This window comes from Colobus angolensis, unplaced genomic scaffold (genome assembly GCF_000951035.1).
Source record: "Colobus angolensis palliatus isolate OR3802 unplaced genomic scaffold, Cang.pa_1.0 Scaffold58, whole genome shotgun sequence".
Classification (NCBI taxonomy): domain Eukaryota; kingdom Metazoa; phylum Chordata; class Mammalia; order Primates; family Cercopithecidae; genus Colobus; species Colobus angolensis.
In genome coordinates, this window is record NW_012119376.1 from 11,336,240 (window position 1) to 11,351,736 (window position 15,497).

Genomic DNA, 15,497 nt, shown 5'->3' on the forward strand with positions numbered 1-15,497 from the left:
AAGCTCTTAAATAAAAAGAAATTTCAATTTAAGAGCCTATTTTTTTTTTTTTTTTTTCGAGACAGGGTATCACTCTAACGCCTGGGCTGGAGTGCAGTGGCATGATCACAGCTCACTGCAGCCTCAATCTCTGGTTAATAACTTAATTCAGAAAAACTCTTAGAAGCTCTTAAATAAAAAGAAATTTCAATTTAAGATCATATTTTTAATTTGATTTTAAAATTAAAAGATCACTCACTGCAGTCTCGATCTTCCTGCCTCAGCCCCCTAGGTAGCTGAGACTACAGGCACGCATCACCACAACTGGCTAATTTTTGTATTTTTTTATAGAGACGAGGTTTCACCATGTTGCCCAGGCTGGTCTCAAACTCCTGGGCTCAAGCGATCCACTTGCCTCAACCTCCCAAAGTGCCAGGATTACAGGAGAGAGCCATCACACCCGATCGTATACTTATTTTTAAAGAACCCAATTTTTCCACTTCGGCAACTTATGAGGCCAGTTTTTAAACATCTGGTTAGAAGAGATGGGCACAGTGCCTCTCAAATTCACATTTTAATTACTCCTTTGCAGTCAGAGAGGTAGGTGTGCCACTTACAAAGGCAATAAAAACCAAGGATTTTTCACTCCTACGAAGCATAGGGCATGGCTCCTTTGCAAATCAAGTTGTTGAAAACTCTGCAGCCTGAATGTAGAGCTTCCTCCAAATTGTTGGTTCTCTGGCAAGACTTTCAAGACCTCTGTGAGCCTTTCAAACCCTGGGCTAGCATGCCAGGTGGTTTAGGAAGGACTCAAGCCAAACAGAAAGTGTGCCTGGAGAGCTGCAGAATTTAAATCTGAAGGCATAGAAGGTTAAATGACAGTTTCTGTGGGAATTAACTGGGGCAGGAACCTGAAATAGGTAGGAAGGTGAAACACACAAGTGGCAGGGCTGCCATTTTCATTGAATACCCTTATTAATCCAAGTCCATGTCCTCAACCGGACACAAAGAGACTTCAACGTACTTGCCCTTCATGATCTTTTTATGATATTCTGTGTAGCCATAAGCACTCTGTCTATGGATTTCATCTGGATCAGGCAAGTTCTGATAGGCAGCCCTGATGATTTAATACCATGTGAAATATGAGTTTCCTATTTGTAAACAATCACCACTCCTCCGCCCCCTACAAATCCAAAACTTCCTGCATCATTGCAACATAGACAAGACCTTCAAGATTCGTGCAGACCCTGACATTTATAAGGTTATGAATTGCTGAGGCAATCCTGAAACGATGGGATTGAAAGTGGAGTAATAGGAGTCAAGGAGAATCATTTTAGTGTCTGCTGAACTCCAGTGACTGCGCTCACTGTAGAAGAGTTCACTGTGTCTCTGTTATGAGTGCTCTGTGGATTCCTGATGCGCAAATAGGACAATGTGCATCCCCTTTTGGCCTGTCATCGGGGTAGGGAATAAAGAAGATGCCCAGAGAGAGCCACTACTTCTTTGCTGTGGTAGTGAAAGGGAGCCCTCTCCTGTGGCAATAATTTAATTTTCCTTGGGGAGAAATTGGGCCATCTCATTGGGAAAAGGAATTCGTGATTTTAAGAAAATTCCCACCTGTTACTATAAACATAAATACACTAAATCCCCAAGTAGTGATTCATACCTCTATGAATGAATAAGTGTTTCAGTCCTTACTTATGAGCTGAAACTGAGTTTCTTCACTGCTTCTGCTTTAGGTATTGACAGCATCTTTCTAGAGAACATCAAGGTTGGTGAGATTCTGGCACTGTCTTGCTTCTAGGTCATGGAAAGACTCTGACCCTTCAGTGAGTCTATCTTGCTGCACATGATACTTTCAGATTTATATTTCCCTCTCTCTGGAGCTGAAAACCTGTGATTCTACAATCTGGAATCATTGTTTAAATAATATTCTTTCTTTTTTGGGGTGAGGGACAAGGTCTCACTCTGCTGCTCAGGCTGGAGTGCAGTGGTATGATCATAGCTCAGGGCAGCCTTGATCTCCTGGGCTCATATGATCCTCCTGCCTCAGCCTCCCAAGTAGTTGGGACTATGGGTATGTGCCACCACGCCTGGCTTTTTAATTTAATTTAATTTAATTTAATTTATTATTTTAAGTAGAGACAAGGTTTCGCTATGTTGCTGGTCTCTAACTACTGAGCTCAAGCAATCCTCTCACCTCAGCCTCCCAAAGTGCTGGGATTACAGGTGTGAGTCACTGTGCCTGGCTCAGTATTCTTATTTTTAACTTGACAGGCTCCACATTGGGAGGTTGAACTATCCTTGTCAAAACATTTGTCAATTTTTGTGACATCCAGTTTGTCAATATTAGATAAACCAAGCCATCAATTCTTTAATTCCTTCATTCAATCAAAAAAGAAGTAGACTCTTTCAGCAACAATATAGTTATTTTTGGAAGCATCAGGTGTAGGGCTTGCTTGACAAGTTTCCTTTTGAACAGGGACTGAGGGAAGTCTCTTTTTCAATATTCAAGTCACTGCTTGCTGACTGGTGAAACTACTGGAGGACTTGGCTTAGCTGTTATATTGAATGAATGTCTAGGACAGGCTTGCAATGTGGATCTCGAGTTTTTCTAGACAAGCCCCTGGCAGTTCAGACTGAGCACATACAACTGGTGTTTTGTGCAACTGTTCCATGTTCTTGTTGGCGAGGTCCACTTTCTATCACAGCAGGATCAACTCATTTTCATTTGAGGCCAAGATGGTTCTGATGAGCCTAGCAATGATTCTCCCCAAACCTCACTAAGTAATTCCATGGCCACCATGATGAAAGATGGGGAGGGGAAGAAGGAGGTTTGAAAGGTGATGAGGTGAGGATGGAAGTTGGAACAAGAAACCCTGAGCTATCTCCTCTACTAAAAGAAAATGAGAGTGCCCTTTACCCCACCTCCTCCTCATGGCTTTTAAAGCAAATAATTGTAGGGACCCTCAGCTTCACCTGGCCAGCGTCGAATACTCATGCCAGGAAAGGGTATAGGGAGGTTGGTCCGTGGCATATATTATTTAGCTTAAAATTTGGATTTATATAAGTTTATCTTGCATTTGTCCAAGGACAGGTCTTCATTACAAAGGCTTCACCAGAATTATGCAGATATCAGTCTACTCAGAGCTGGATCTTCAGTCTTGCAAAGCTCAAGACAGGGTTACCTGAGCACTAAACTGGTCTCATTAAAAGTAAAGCGATTCCACCAAGGATATAATCTGCAAGAATCTAGTGAAGGTCTTTTAGCATGGATAGGGGCAGGGGAAGAGAGGTGAGGTAAGGGTGGGGCAGACATGGGGTTTCCTAGTTTTGAATTCCCCATTAATAAGAACAACAATAATAATTATACTACTTTTTATTATAATTATCTTCCATGCATGAAAGGTAACCCTGTATAGATTCACTTGGAGAAGATAAGAAAAAATAGATTTTTCCAGTCTTCTACAGTCAAATTTAGTTTTTTCTTCCTTTAAAGCAGCAAATTTACACCCAGCAGATGTTATTTCTACAGGGTGTAATCTTGTCAGGAGAGACAATTTTTAAGTTAGAGGCATGACTGACTGCTGGATTCTGGCATAGGCAGCCCAGGTGGTTACTGGCCAGAGCGGCCTCTCCCTGGCTTCTCGTTTCTTCTTCTCATCTCCTCTTCTGGGATAAAATTAAGTAGTTGGTTGATATATCAGTGCTAATTTTCAAAAACACAGTGAATCAGCCAACAGTGAGCCTGAGCTGGGGTAGCGCCAAAGGCCTTCTTTCCACTGAATCAAAGATGCTTACACTCTACATTTATTTATTTATTAATAAATATTTATTGAACCACTATCAAGAAAGCACAGTGATAAAAAAAAAAAGCATGAATTCCAGAGACTACTAGGGATAATGCCACCTTTGTCACTTATGTGCTCTGTGACCTGGGCAAGTTAACTCTTCTAAGCCTCCATTTCCTCTTCAATAAAAGAGGCAACGTAATAGTTCCTACCTTGCTGGGGTTTGTGAGGATCAAATGAGATGAGGCTGTAAAAATGTTTGTAAAAGCCCACAGTAAGAACTCCTGGCTGTTTTTCATTAGGCAAACTGGGTTTGGTAGGCTGTGAGCAGAAGACAAGTTAATTTGCTCCTTTATTGCCCTGTCTGATCCCATCAGCCAAGCCCCATAATGTTCCCTGTTACTCTCAGATAATAAAAAGTCCTCTGATGAATTTTGGTGCCAATAAGACTCTCCTTCTAGAAATGCAAATGTCCAGTCTGGTAAAATAATCAAATCTTGTAACTCTATTTAATTTAGAACTTCTCTCCACCCAGCTTGCTTCAGGCCAGGACGCCCAAGTCGGAGAAGGGAGAGTAGCCGGCTTCCTCTTGCTCTCCTGGCTCCATTTCCTACCCCCTCATTAGCTGTGATTTCTGACTCCTCCAAGGTCAGAGGGAGAGAGACAAGGAAACAGCCCAGTCCTACAGCAGGTACACCTGGGCTCTGGCACTGAGGCTCCTGTGCTTGGCAGATGTCCTGAGCTGGCTCTCTTGTTGCTGCCAGGCAGGTGGCCCCTGCCTCTGCCCTGCGGTTTGCATTTCTTGGGCCTGTGTCAGATACCAGCACTTCATGCCCCTCGCCCTATGTGTGGGGATCATGGTCCAGCTCTCCTAATGTTTCTGTGAGTCCTTTCTTCCTTGGCTGGAGGTGAGGAGGCAGCACGTCCCTTTACTATCCTGTCCTGCTGAGGTAGGAAATGGCCCTGCTTCCCAACCACAAATGCCGGCAGGATGAGGGCAGGGAGAGATCAGGGCACGGCACTCAGATTCAATGGGTTTTCGCTAAGTGTGCTGTCCGCCACCCACTCTTCCCTTTCTTCTAGTGCCCTGGCTGGTGCTCAGCGAGATCTTTCCTGGTGGGATCAGAGGACGAGCCATGGCTTTAACTTCTAGCATGAACTGGGGCATCAATCTTCTCATCTCACTGACATTTTTGACTGTAACCGGTAAGAAGTCTTTGTTTTCCTCGAATGTCTTTGGTTCTCACAGGACAAATGTTAGGGAATCACACCCACCTAAAGACCATTTTTTCGTGAAAATTTTCAAACACACTTAGAAGGAGAACGGCCATGACCCTGAAGTACCCATGACCCAGTTTACACAGTTTTCAATCTAAATCTATTTTAACCCCACCTGCTCTTCCCCCTACCCAATTATTTTGAGCCACATCCCATATGTAGTGTTGTTTTGTCTGTAAAATTTCAGCATAGACCTTTAAAAGACATTCAAAAAATATAGCTACAATGTCATTATCACACTTAAAAATATAAATAATCATCCCTTAGTATCAAATACCCAGTCTGTGTTCACGTTCTAATTGTCCTATAATTGTTTTGTATATGTGATTTGAATCATGACCCAAATACATAACTTACAAGTCACTGAAATGTGTCATAATTTGTAGGTTTTGTCTCCATCTCCTCACTCCCACTGTACCTTATATTTCTAAAGAAATTAAAAATCTATTAAAATCAAATGATTTATTTCATAGAATTTTCCAGTTTGAATTTTGTTGATTATAGTCATGTCACGTGTCCCTTTCTGTTTTTTTTTTTTTTTTTTAGACAGTCTCTCTCTGTTGCCCAGGCTGGAGTGCAGTGGCATGATCTCGGCTCACTGCAACCTCCAGCCCCCGGGTTCAAATGGGTTCTCTTGCCTCAGCCTCTGGAGCAGCTGGGATTACAAGTGCACAGCATCACACCCAGCTAATTTTTGTTATTTTTAGTAGAGACAGGGGTTTCACCATGTTGGCCAGGCTGGTTTTAAACTCCAAGTGATCCACCCGCCTCAGCTTCCCAAAGTGCTGGGATTACAGGCATGAGCCACCACACCCAGCCTTCCTCTGTCTTTTATGTTTCTTGTAAATTGCTATTAGATTTAGATAGAGGCTTGAGGAGAAAGGGAAACCAATCCACAATAACAAAAATCATGTTTAGGTGTCAGGCAGAATTGCTTGTAATAATAACGAACTTTTATTTTCAAGGGGAATCTCATCAAATTTAATGATAGCAGCAGAAGGGAGATTCTTTTTTATTTTTTGTTTGTTTTTGAGACAGAGTCAAGGGTCTCACTCTCTTGCCTAGGCTGGAGTGCAGTGGTGTGATTTTGACTCACCACAACCTCCACCTCCCGGGTTCAAGGGATTCTCCTGCTTCAGCCTCCCAAGTAGCTGGGACTATAGGTGCGTGCTACTAAGCCTGGCTAATTGTTTTGTATTTTTAACAGAGATAGGATTTCACTTTGTTGACCAGGCTGGTCTCGAACTTCTGACCTCATGATCCACCTGCCTCAGCCTCCCAAAGTGCTGGGATTACAGGCGTGAGCCACTGCGCCTGGCAGGGAGATTCGATAAGGTCAGGCTCATTGTTGCTTTCACTGAAGCCTGAAATTCAACCGCGTTGTATAGAAAATTTGAGGATCCCTATGTCGGAAATAAGGCAAGGCATAAAAAAAAGTTACAAACAAAACAAAACATTGCTGTTTGTCTGTTCCATTCAGCAGCCCCATAAATTAGATTTATATATTATAATAAAATAACCCAATATTAGGGATCAAATCAGAAACAGAAGCATTTGCCTTGTTTTCCTAGCTCCAACTTGTAAACATGGGCAGAGTAAGAAGGGAAACACTTTGAGGATTACAAAGAATGATAGAGCTAAAATAAATAAATAAAGCCTAAATTTATTTAAAAAAAAAAAAAGAGAGGCTTGAGGAGATTTACATGTCATTTGTTGGTGAACTCTGTGGCAGCTGCTGCCGTGTGAACTGCCAACAGGAGGCACATGAGGTCTGGATGTCTTGCTGTTTGTCACGTTGGCCTCCTTTGATGATCATTTCCCAGACCTACTCATTATATCATTCCTTCTCCAGTTTTATCTGAAATGCCTCTCTAAAGAGAAATTTCTTCTCATTAGCTATTTGGCTACCCTGAAGTGTGGATCATATAAGAAAGGTGAAACACGTGCTTGAAACTTTCTCTTTATTTTCTAGTTTTCAAAATAATGTGGCAGTTCCCCAGTATCCACCAAAACTGACCAATGAGTCAGTTTCTCTTTGTTTAATATATAGATGAGGCACACGCAGCATGACTACAATCAAGAAAATCCAGACCGTGGGAAATTCTGTGAAACAAATGACTCAATTTCTTCATTTCATATATATTGTCTTTATAGATGCAATTTTCGAAAGTGGATGTTTGCTCAAAACATGTGCATATATATAAACACATATATACACATATACACACACATACATACATATATATTTAGTACATCCACTTTTGGAAATTAACCTTTGGAGTTACCATTTAAGCATGGTTTGGGTTTTTATATAACATTTTCAAATGTGTCTATCCTACCTTTTGAGAAATAGTTCAAGATTAAAGGAAACAAAGAAACTGGTCTTACTCAGATCACATACATAAACATGTGCCCTCCACCTTCACGTGTGCACACATGTACACAACACATACATACCCTCCATCTGCTATTTGATGTGGAGAAAGAAAAATGTAAAAGAAAAAATGGAATTGATGAGGGATGAAAAAGACGGCAGGCATCTCTGGGAGGGTGATAGCTAATACACTGGAGGAGCCAGTGAAGCTTTAGAAGTTCTGTACCGGCCTTTAGAACAAATGTTAGGAAAACAGATCCACTTACCAAAAAAAGCCTAGAATGATCTAAAACCTTTAGATGACATTTAATTGGAATGCTTGACATTTCCTACTTATTTTCAAAAATCAATTTTCCAAGTGTGGGATAGGGGGATCTAAAAGATGTGAGGTTCTACTTGGCAGCAAGCCCTTAAATACCAACATTTTTATGCAATTTCAGCTGTATCAATAGAAGCAGAATGTTCCAGATAGATAAATGTACTCTGCAGTGGTCATGACACAATTGTAGTATTGCATTCAGCTCTGAGTAAAATATCTTGAGAGAGCCATTTAAAAATTGCAGTGTGTTCACTGAAGGAGAGCGACCGGAATGGCTAGGGCAGTAACCTATGCTGTGGGAAGAATGGTTGAAGAGTTCAGGATGTTTGACTTGGACAAGGGGCTTCTCAGAGAAGGGCTGAGGTGCATGCAAATATTTGAATGGCTGCCATGGAGAAGGGGTGGGGAGAGCTGATTCAATGTGTGTCCTTCCAGAGGACAAAGCACAGCCTCTGAAAGGCAGATTTAGGATCTAAGCAAGGAATAACTTTTTAGCAGATGCAGCTATTTCACAGGGCAATAAGAGGCTTCGTGAAATGGTGAGCTCCCTGTTACTCAACGTGCTCAAACAAAACTGGGGACAATTTGATGAGACAACCTTTGGGATTTTGACAATTTCTATATTCTGGTTTTATGTTCCAGAGAAGGAAGGAAACCCAGTTCTACAAGGACTTTATTAAGCAATCACTTGGGCAATACCCTGTGCCAGCTAGAAAAGCACAGAGAGACAGGAGTTTAATTAAAATTGCCAAAAGAACTGCAGTGCTGTTCCTCCTTCCTGCTTCTCCCAACCTCAGCATAACTCACCGACAAGTGGTTACTATGCGTCGATTCTTTCATGCTGCATTTACAAACACTGCCTCAGTACACAACTGCTCAGTTTTCCTGCCTGACCAACTGTGGTTTGTGGCTGCAGCAGCTGTTAAATGCTATTTGTAAAATCTTGTTTGTAGTTGGTTTGAGCCTATGTTCAGAAAGAGCCATCTTCTTTCCGACTACTCCTTGCCACACTAGACCTTCTGCTGCTGAGTCAGGGGCCACCACAATGCAAATGGCAGACTCAAATGCATTGGGGGCCACTGCTCACCACTGAGGGTGCCTTGACTTGGTCCATGACTACAAAGGGACTGTATCTTTGGCTGGAAGGGGTCAGAGGAAAAACTAGGTTTGCAGATGAGAGTCATCAGAATCTTGAGGATCCTGCTTCTTGTGATGCATCTTGGCAAGTTGATGCCTTTTACTGGATCCATGATCACTTTTTTCTCTGAACCCAGGAAGAAGCATTACAAATACACTGTAAGCTATTAAAAATGATGAAATATTGCCAGCATGAAATGATTTATTCAAATCAGAGCAAAGAAGGGTGAGTTCATTCCAAGAAAAATCCATCTGTACAAATGTCATTAAAAATGTCCACCATTGGGAATGATAGTAAGAGCAGGAAAAAATTGTCCACTAAACAGAAACTAAACTGCTACCATGGCGATTCCCAAGAGGGGAACTGAAGAGGGGGAGAAGACAGATTTTACCTTCTACATCATATGTCCATGTTATTTGAGGTTCCTTTTTTGCATGTGCTTTTTTATATTAATAAAGACACATTGCCATTTTGAAACAGAAAGACATGCCCACCAAGAAGATGAGATTGGGTGTAAATTGTGATAGTTACAAGACTGCTATTTACTTCACCAGAGAAAGCTAAGGTAGTCTGTAAAAGTAACACTTTCAGAGCTGGCTACATTTTAAATTTGTGATTGCTATTTTCCTGGATACTGCAGGCATGTTTGAAAATACATATGGTATTATGTATGCCCTAAGTGGCTGTTCACAAATGGGATCAAAGCTACACAAAACACATTTATAATCAATTTCTTTTGTCCTTTATAGATCTTATTGGCCTGCCATGGGTGTGCTTTATATATACAATCATGAGTCTAGCATCCCTGCTTTTTGTTGTTATGTTTATACCTGAGACAAAGGGGTGCTCTTTGGAACAAATATCAATGGAGCTAGCAAAAGTGTAAGTATTACATGCATTGGTTTCTGAACAATACTCTTTGGTCAAAAGTGCAGCTTTTATATGCAGCAAAGGAATAATATCTGAAATTATTTTAGGACATTCCCTTTAGCGTAAGACTATGTCTTAGTGCATAATTCCAATTTCCCTGCCTTGTCTTTAATTTGGGTGATGCAGCTAAGGAAGAATAACCATTTCTTCCCAACGAGTGAATTTTTTTTTTTCAAACTACAAAGTGAATGCATTTGATTGGCAAGTGCGAATTTTCATTTATCGACGAAATATTGTACTGAATTTGAATAAAATCTTTACAATTGGATTTTTTTTTTTTTTTTTTGAGACAGAGTCTCATTCTGTCTGTCGCCCAGGCTGGAGTGCAGTGACACAATCTCAGCTCACTGCAAGCTCCGCCTCCCGGGTTCACGCCATTCTCCTGCCTCAGCCTCGCCCGGCTAATTTTTTTTTTCATATTTTTAGTAGAGACGGGGTTTCCCCGTGTTAGCCAGGATGGTCTCGATCTCCTGACCTTGTGATCCACCCGCCTAGGCCTCCCAAAGTGCTGGGATTACAGGCATGAGCCACCGTGACCGGTCTACAGTTGGAATGTTTTTAACATGTTAGCGTTTTATAATTATCATCAAACTGTAATGCTATTATTCATTACTGTGACCAATCAATGTATAGGTGCAAGGTTACAAGCTTTTTCCTTTTACACGAAATAAAAACAAAAATACGTCATTGTAATTAAAAAGCATTAAACCACTTTCCTTTTTTTGTAATGTAATAATTTTTACTAGAACGAAGTTTAATATTTTCACTGTCTGTATTTCTTTTCTGAAAGAGAAACTGTTATTACTGTTGTTTTACTTGATGTTTTTCTGAAATTAATTTTGTTGTATAGAGGATGTAATTCTGCTGTGCTAAGGATTAAAACTATCTCATTAAAAATTTTTTTTATTTCCATACATTTTTGGGAAACAGGTGATATTTGGTTACAGAGTAAGTTCTTTAGTGGTAATTGTGAGATTTTGGTGCACCCATCACCGAAGCAGTATACACTGTACTCAATTTGTAGTCTTTTATCCCCCATCGCCCCCCTAGTGCTTCCCCCACCCAATCCCCAACCAACGGGTGAACGTTTTAAAGCTCTACTCAGTAACCATCTCAGAACTTCTTCCGTCTCTCTAGCTCCCCCCAGCAGGTTTTCTTTGCTTGGGGTTTGGGGTGTGTCCTTGAAATGTAGATATACCATGTTCACCCTGAGGACCTTGGGCCTCAGCCTTTCCATTTCTATCAGACTTATAGCTCCTTCTCTGTGCCCTAAACACTTGCTAAGGCTAAGATTAGCAGAAAAACTCTCAGACTTAACCATCTACAGTTGTTCTAAATAGTGCACATTTAAGGTAATTTTAAGAAAGATAAGCTTCTTATATGAATAGGCATTTAGAAACTCGTTAAAAAATTTCACAAGGAGAGATTGTTTAAACAATTTAACTTAGAAGTGAAACATTTAATTTAGAAGTGGGTGGCAGAAAATTCCCTTTCCTTTTTTAGTAGCTCTAATTGCCAAAACCATGTCCTGGGAGAAGAGGTGAGACATAGGGGCTAAGAATGAAGGAGAACTTGTTACTCTTCCTAGGATTACATCATTTCATTTAGAAATGCAGGGATACTTGTTCTTGGGTTTTAATATAATGGGAGGAAACTACATTTTCACAATTTGTGATTTTCTTTTAAAAATACTTTGAAAACAGTAGAGGGAAATGTATGATTATAGATATTGTGGGCATAGCGATTCTTCAGCTTTTACTTGAAGGAAGAATAAACCTGATAGGTGAATTGTTAGTAGGTATATGTGTGCATGTGTATTTATATTGAACCAACCATTAATCTTGGCTTATTGGGGGTATGGTAAGTAGGATTGTGGAAAATTTTCACTTTGTGCTTTATACACTTTTAGATGATCTAAATTTTAAAAATACTTTACAAAAAGCAGAAAAAAATTCTCCCAGTTTAAGCTTAAGATAAATATCAAATTATAAGACTTTCTTTTTATACAAATGAGGCCCTGTTTTCAAAAAAATAAAATGAAAATGATTCATTTACAATGGGAAATAAAATTGTGAGGAAGGCTGGCTATATCCTTGGACTAACCAATGCACTGCCTGACTCTATTCAAGTGGAGGTCAAAATGATTGGATTTCTTGGTGTGCATTAGACTCTGAATAATGGCTATCAATTACAAATATGATTTAAAGCATCAGTGGCCTCAGATTTTAATTAAACTCAATGTATCCACCTGTAAACTGGCAACATTCCTCATGGATTCAGGTTTTTTTCCATAACTGAGATGCCAGGACATTGATGACTTCCAAATCTATTGATTTTCCTTCATTTCTCATCCTTCCTTATGCCTGTTTCACATCAATTATCCATTGCTGCATAACAAAAGCATCCCAAATGTAGCAGCTGAAAACAATGGACCATTTCCAGTGATTCTTTTGGTTTGGCTGGGTGGTGCCTCTGCCTGTTTTGCCTGGGCTCACTCACGTGTCTCCCTGGGCAGGAGGGCGCACAATCACACGGGACTTGATCACATAGGTGGCAGTAGGTGCCAGCTGTCAATGGGGAGCTTCAGTTCTCCCCAGTGGCTTCTCATCCTTGAGGAGGCAAAGTGGCTTCCTCACATGTCAAACTCAGGGTAGCTTTTCAAGGTAGTGAAGGCAGAAAGAAGCTGCAAGTCTCTCTGAGGTTTACATCAGGAATACACACATCACTTTGACTACTTTCTATTGTCAGCACAAGTCCTGAGGCCAGCCCAGATACAGGGGGTGAAGAAAGAGACCTAACCTCTTGAAGAGATGAAGGGCAAAGAATTTCTGACCACATTTAATCTACCATACCTACCCTTTCTTGAAGTTCTTTTAGCTATGTGAAACAATCTTCTTTCCTGGATGGCCTCCTAGCTCACGACTATAATCTCCTGATTTCTCCTTCTGTTCCTACATTTTACCTAGCTTTGAAGATTCAGCTCTACATCCTTATGCTTTTAGACTCAACTCAAGTACTCATCCTCGAAGTCCTGAGTAGCTCTAGCCCTGGAGAGTAATCCTTTGTCCTAGATTTTCAATATTTTCTCGTCCTCTTTTCTTCTGTACTGCGTTGGCTAGAACTCTTGTGGTTTCACCTTGTTAATTAATAAAGTTTTAGTTTCCAGGAATGCTCTGTCCATTATCTTTCTTATGTAACTCCTACAAAGCCTACCTAGCTTAATGTTGATTTCTGGTATATGATTAAAAAGTATCCACTGTTCAATTTTATAACTTGTTTTGCTGGCTTCGTGGTAAATCCACTTTGTGTATATGCACCTTTGAACTACTCATCTACTAACTCAGGGAGCAAAATTCCTGTAAACATTTTGTGGCTGGGTGTACTGGCTCATACCTATAATCCCAGCACTCTGGGAGGTGAAGGCAGGCAGATCACTTGAACCCAGGAGTTCGAGACCAGCCTGACAACATGGCAAAACCCCATCTCTATCAAAAACACAAAATATTAGCTGGGCGTGGTGGCTTGTGCCTGTAGTCCCAGCTACTCTGGAAGCTGAGGTAGAAGGATCATTTGAGCCTGGGAAGTTGAGGCGGCAGTGAGCTGTGACTGTGCCACTGCACTCTAGCCGGGGTGAAAGAGTGAGACCCTGTCTCAAAAGAACACAGAAAAATAAGAGTAAAATTTTGTGAATTCTTGTGAACAAAAATAACTAAAAAATGGAGGCAGGGAGAAAGTAACAATTAATTAATTGAATGAAACGATATAGGCCTCCTTTACTATCACAACCCGCTGTACTCTCTTAAAAAAGTCTAACTTGAAAGCAGAATATTCTGCATAAGATTAAGGACTTTCAAATCCCTTTTTTCATATAAGGTTGTCAGAATGTATCAAATTGCAAACCAAATGAAAATTCAATGACAGAACTTAAGAAAATCTAAGCTTTCTTTCTAGTAGGCTTCCAGAATAAGATATTCCTTAAGAACATATGATGTGGGTATCTAAAACCCAACAGAACTTATTAATTCAGAATTTGGGGTGGGGAAAGAATCTGTCTAAATTATTAAAATTCTGACTTACGAAATGTTTTTGAAAGAATCACATTTCTGTTACTTTTGAGTCATGCAATTACTCAAATTTAAATTCAGACCCTCTCCAAGAACGTTATAAATTGCAAATTAGGAGAGGACCAAAAGTCAAAGGTATGTTGACCTCTAAACAGACTATAGGAGAACTGCAAGGTTTGTAATGAAGAACAAAAATACAGGCAATTAAGAAAGATGAGATGGCAAAACAATTCTACATTTTAAAATCATTACAGCAGTAGTAATACCTACCAGCTATAAACCATGAGGAAGCCCAGTACTGAGGACAAAAAGGAAAAGGTGCTCTTAGAATTTTTTTTCAACATTTATTTTAGAATCAGGGGGTACATGTGCAGGTTTGTTACAAAGGTTTACTGCATGATGCTGAGCTTTGGAGTATGAATGAATCTGTCACCCAGGTAGTGAGCATAGTACCCAATAGGGAGTTGTTTAGCCCTTGCCCACCTCCATTGCTCTCCTCTCCAGTCGTCTCAGTGTCTATTTTTGCCTCTTTATGTCCATGAGTACCCAATGTTTAGCTCCCACTTATAAGTGAGAACACAGAGTACTTGCTTTTCTGTTTCTGCATTAGTTCACTTAAGAAAATGGCCTCCAGCTGCATCCATGTTGCTACAAATGATTTGGTTCTTTCTGATGGCTGTGCAGTATTCCATGGTGTATATATATCACATTTTCTTTATCCAATCCACTGCTCATGGACACCTGGGTTGATCCCACATGTTTGCTATCATGAATAGTGATGCGATGAACATACGGGTTCATGTGTCTTTTTGGTAAAATGATTCATTTTCCTTTGGGTATATACTCAGTAATGAGATTGCTGCATCAAATGGTAGGTTAACTTCTTTTTTTGGGGGGGTGGAGTCTCGCTCTGTCGCCCAGGCTGGAGTGCTGTGGCGCAGTCTCGGCTCACTGCAAGCTCCGCCTCCCGGGTTCACGCCATTCTCCTGCCTCAGTCTCCTGTGGATCCTGGCCTTTTAAGGCTCTCAGGGAATGCTCAGGCAGTCTCCAACAGACCCCTGGGAAATCCAGGGCCCTAGTCCCTCCATATGTGGTCAGGACGGAGAATGGTTAATGATCCACGCTTTAGGACACCTGCCTGCTATTTGCAGCAGGGGCTGACCATGGGGGTTGGGCTCTAGAAATCCGCAGGAATTTACACATAGGTGCTGGGCTGTATGACGGTGGATTCCCCCACTGGTTTTTCTGACTGGCAGATAGTTCAAAGACGTGGGCTGGGGAGCCAGAATGCCTGGGTTCAAATCCTATTTTGCCACATACCACTTGGGCATATTACATAACTCTCTTGTGCCTCCATTTACTGCTCTATAAAATGGGGAATAATAAGAGTGCCTCCCTTGTGAAGGATTGGGTGAGGCTTACATGAGTTAATGTATGCAAAGCGTTGACATAGTGCCTGTCTCGTAGTAAACGCAATGTAAATGTGGGTTATTGCTGTTATTTTCACTGAGACCAGGCCTTGTTAGGCTTCCCACCGCCCAGCAGCCTGCAGGCCTCCCGGACCACGTGGAGGTGCGGTTATCCTTGGGACCCGTCCTGCCTCCCGGGGCGGCTCGCGCGGCAG

General features: G+C 41.0%; 1 protein-coding gene across 1 annotated transcript in view; it reads left to right on the forward strand.

Moving 5' to 3' along the window:
* SLC2A12 (solute carrier family 2 (facilitated glucose transporter), member 12) overlaps positions 1 to 15,497 on the forward strand; it is a 64,945-nt gene that overhangs the window by 41,313 nt on the left and 8,135 nt on the right. The window contains exons 3-4 of the mRNA XM_011962131.1: positions 4,854 to 4,976; positions 9,629 to 9,761. Coding sequence (XP_011817521.1) covers positions 4,854 to 4,976; positions 9,629 to 9,761 — 256 coding nt within the window. The remainder of the gene's footprint in view (positions 1 to 4,853; positions 4,977 to 9,628; positions 9,762 to 15,497) is intronic.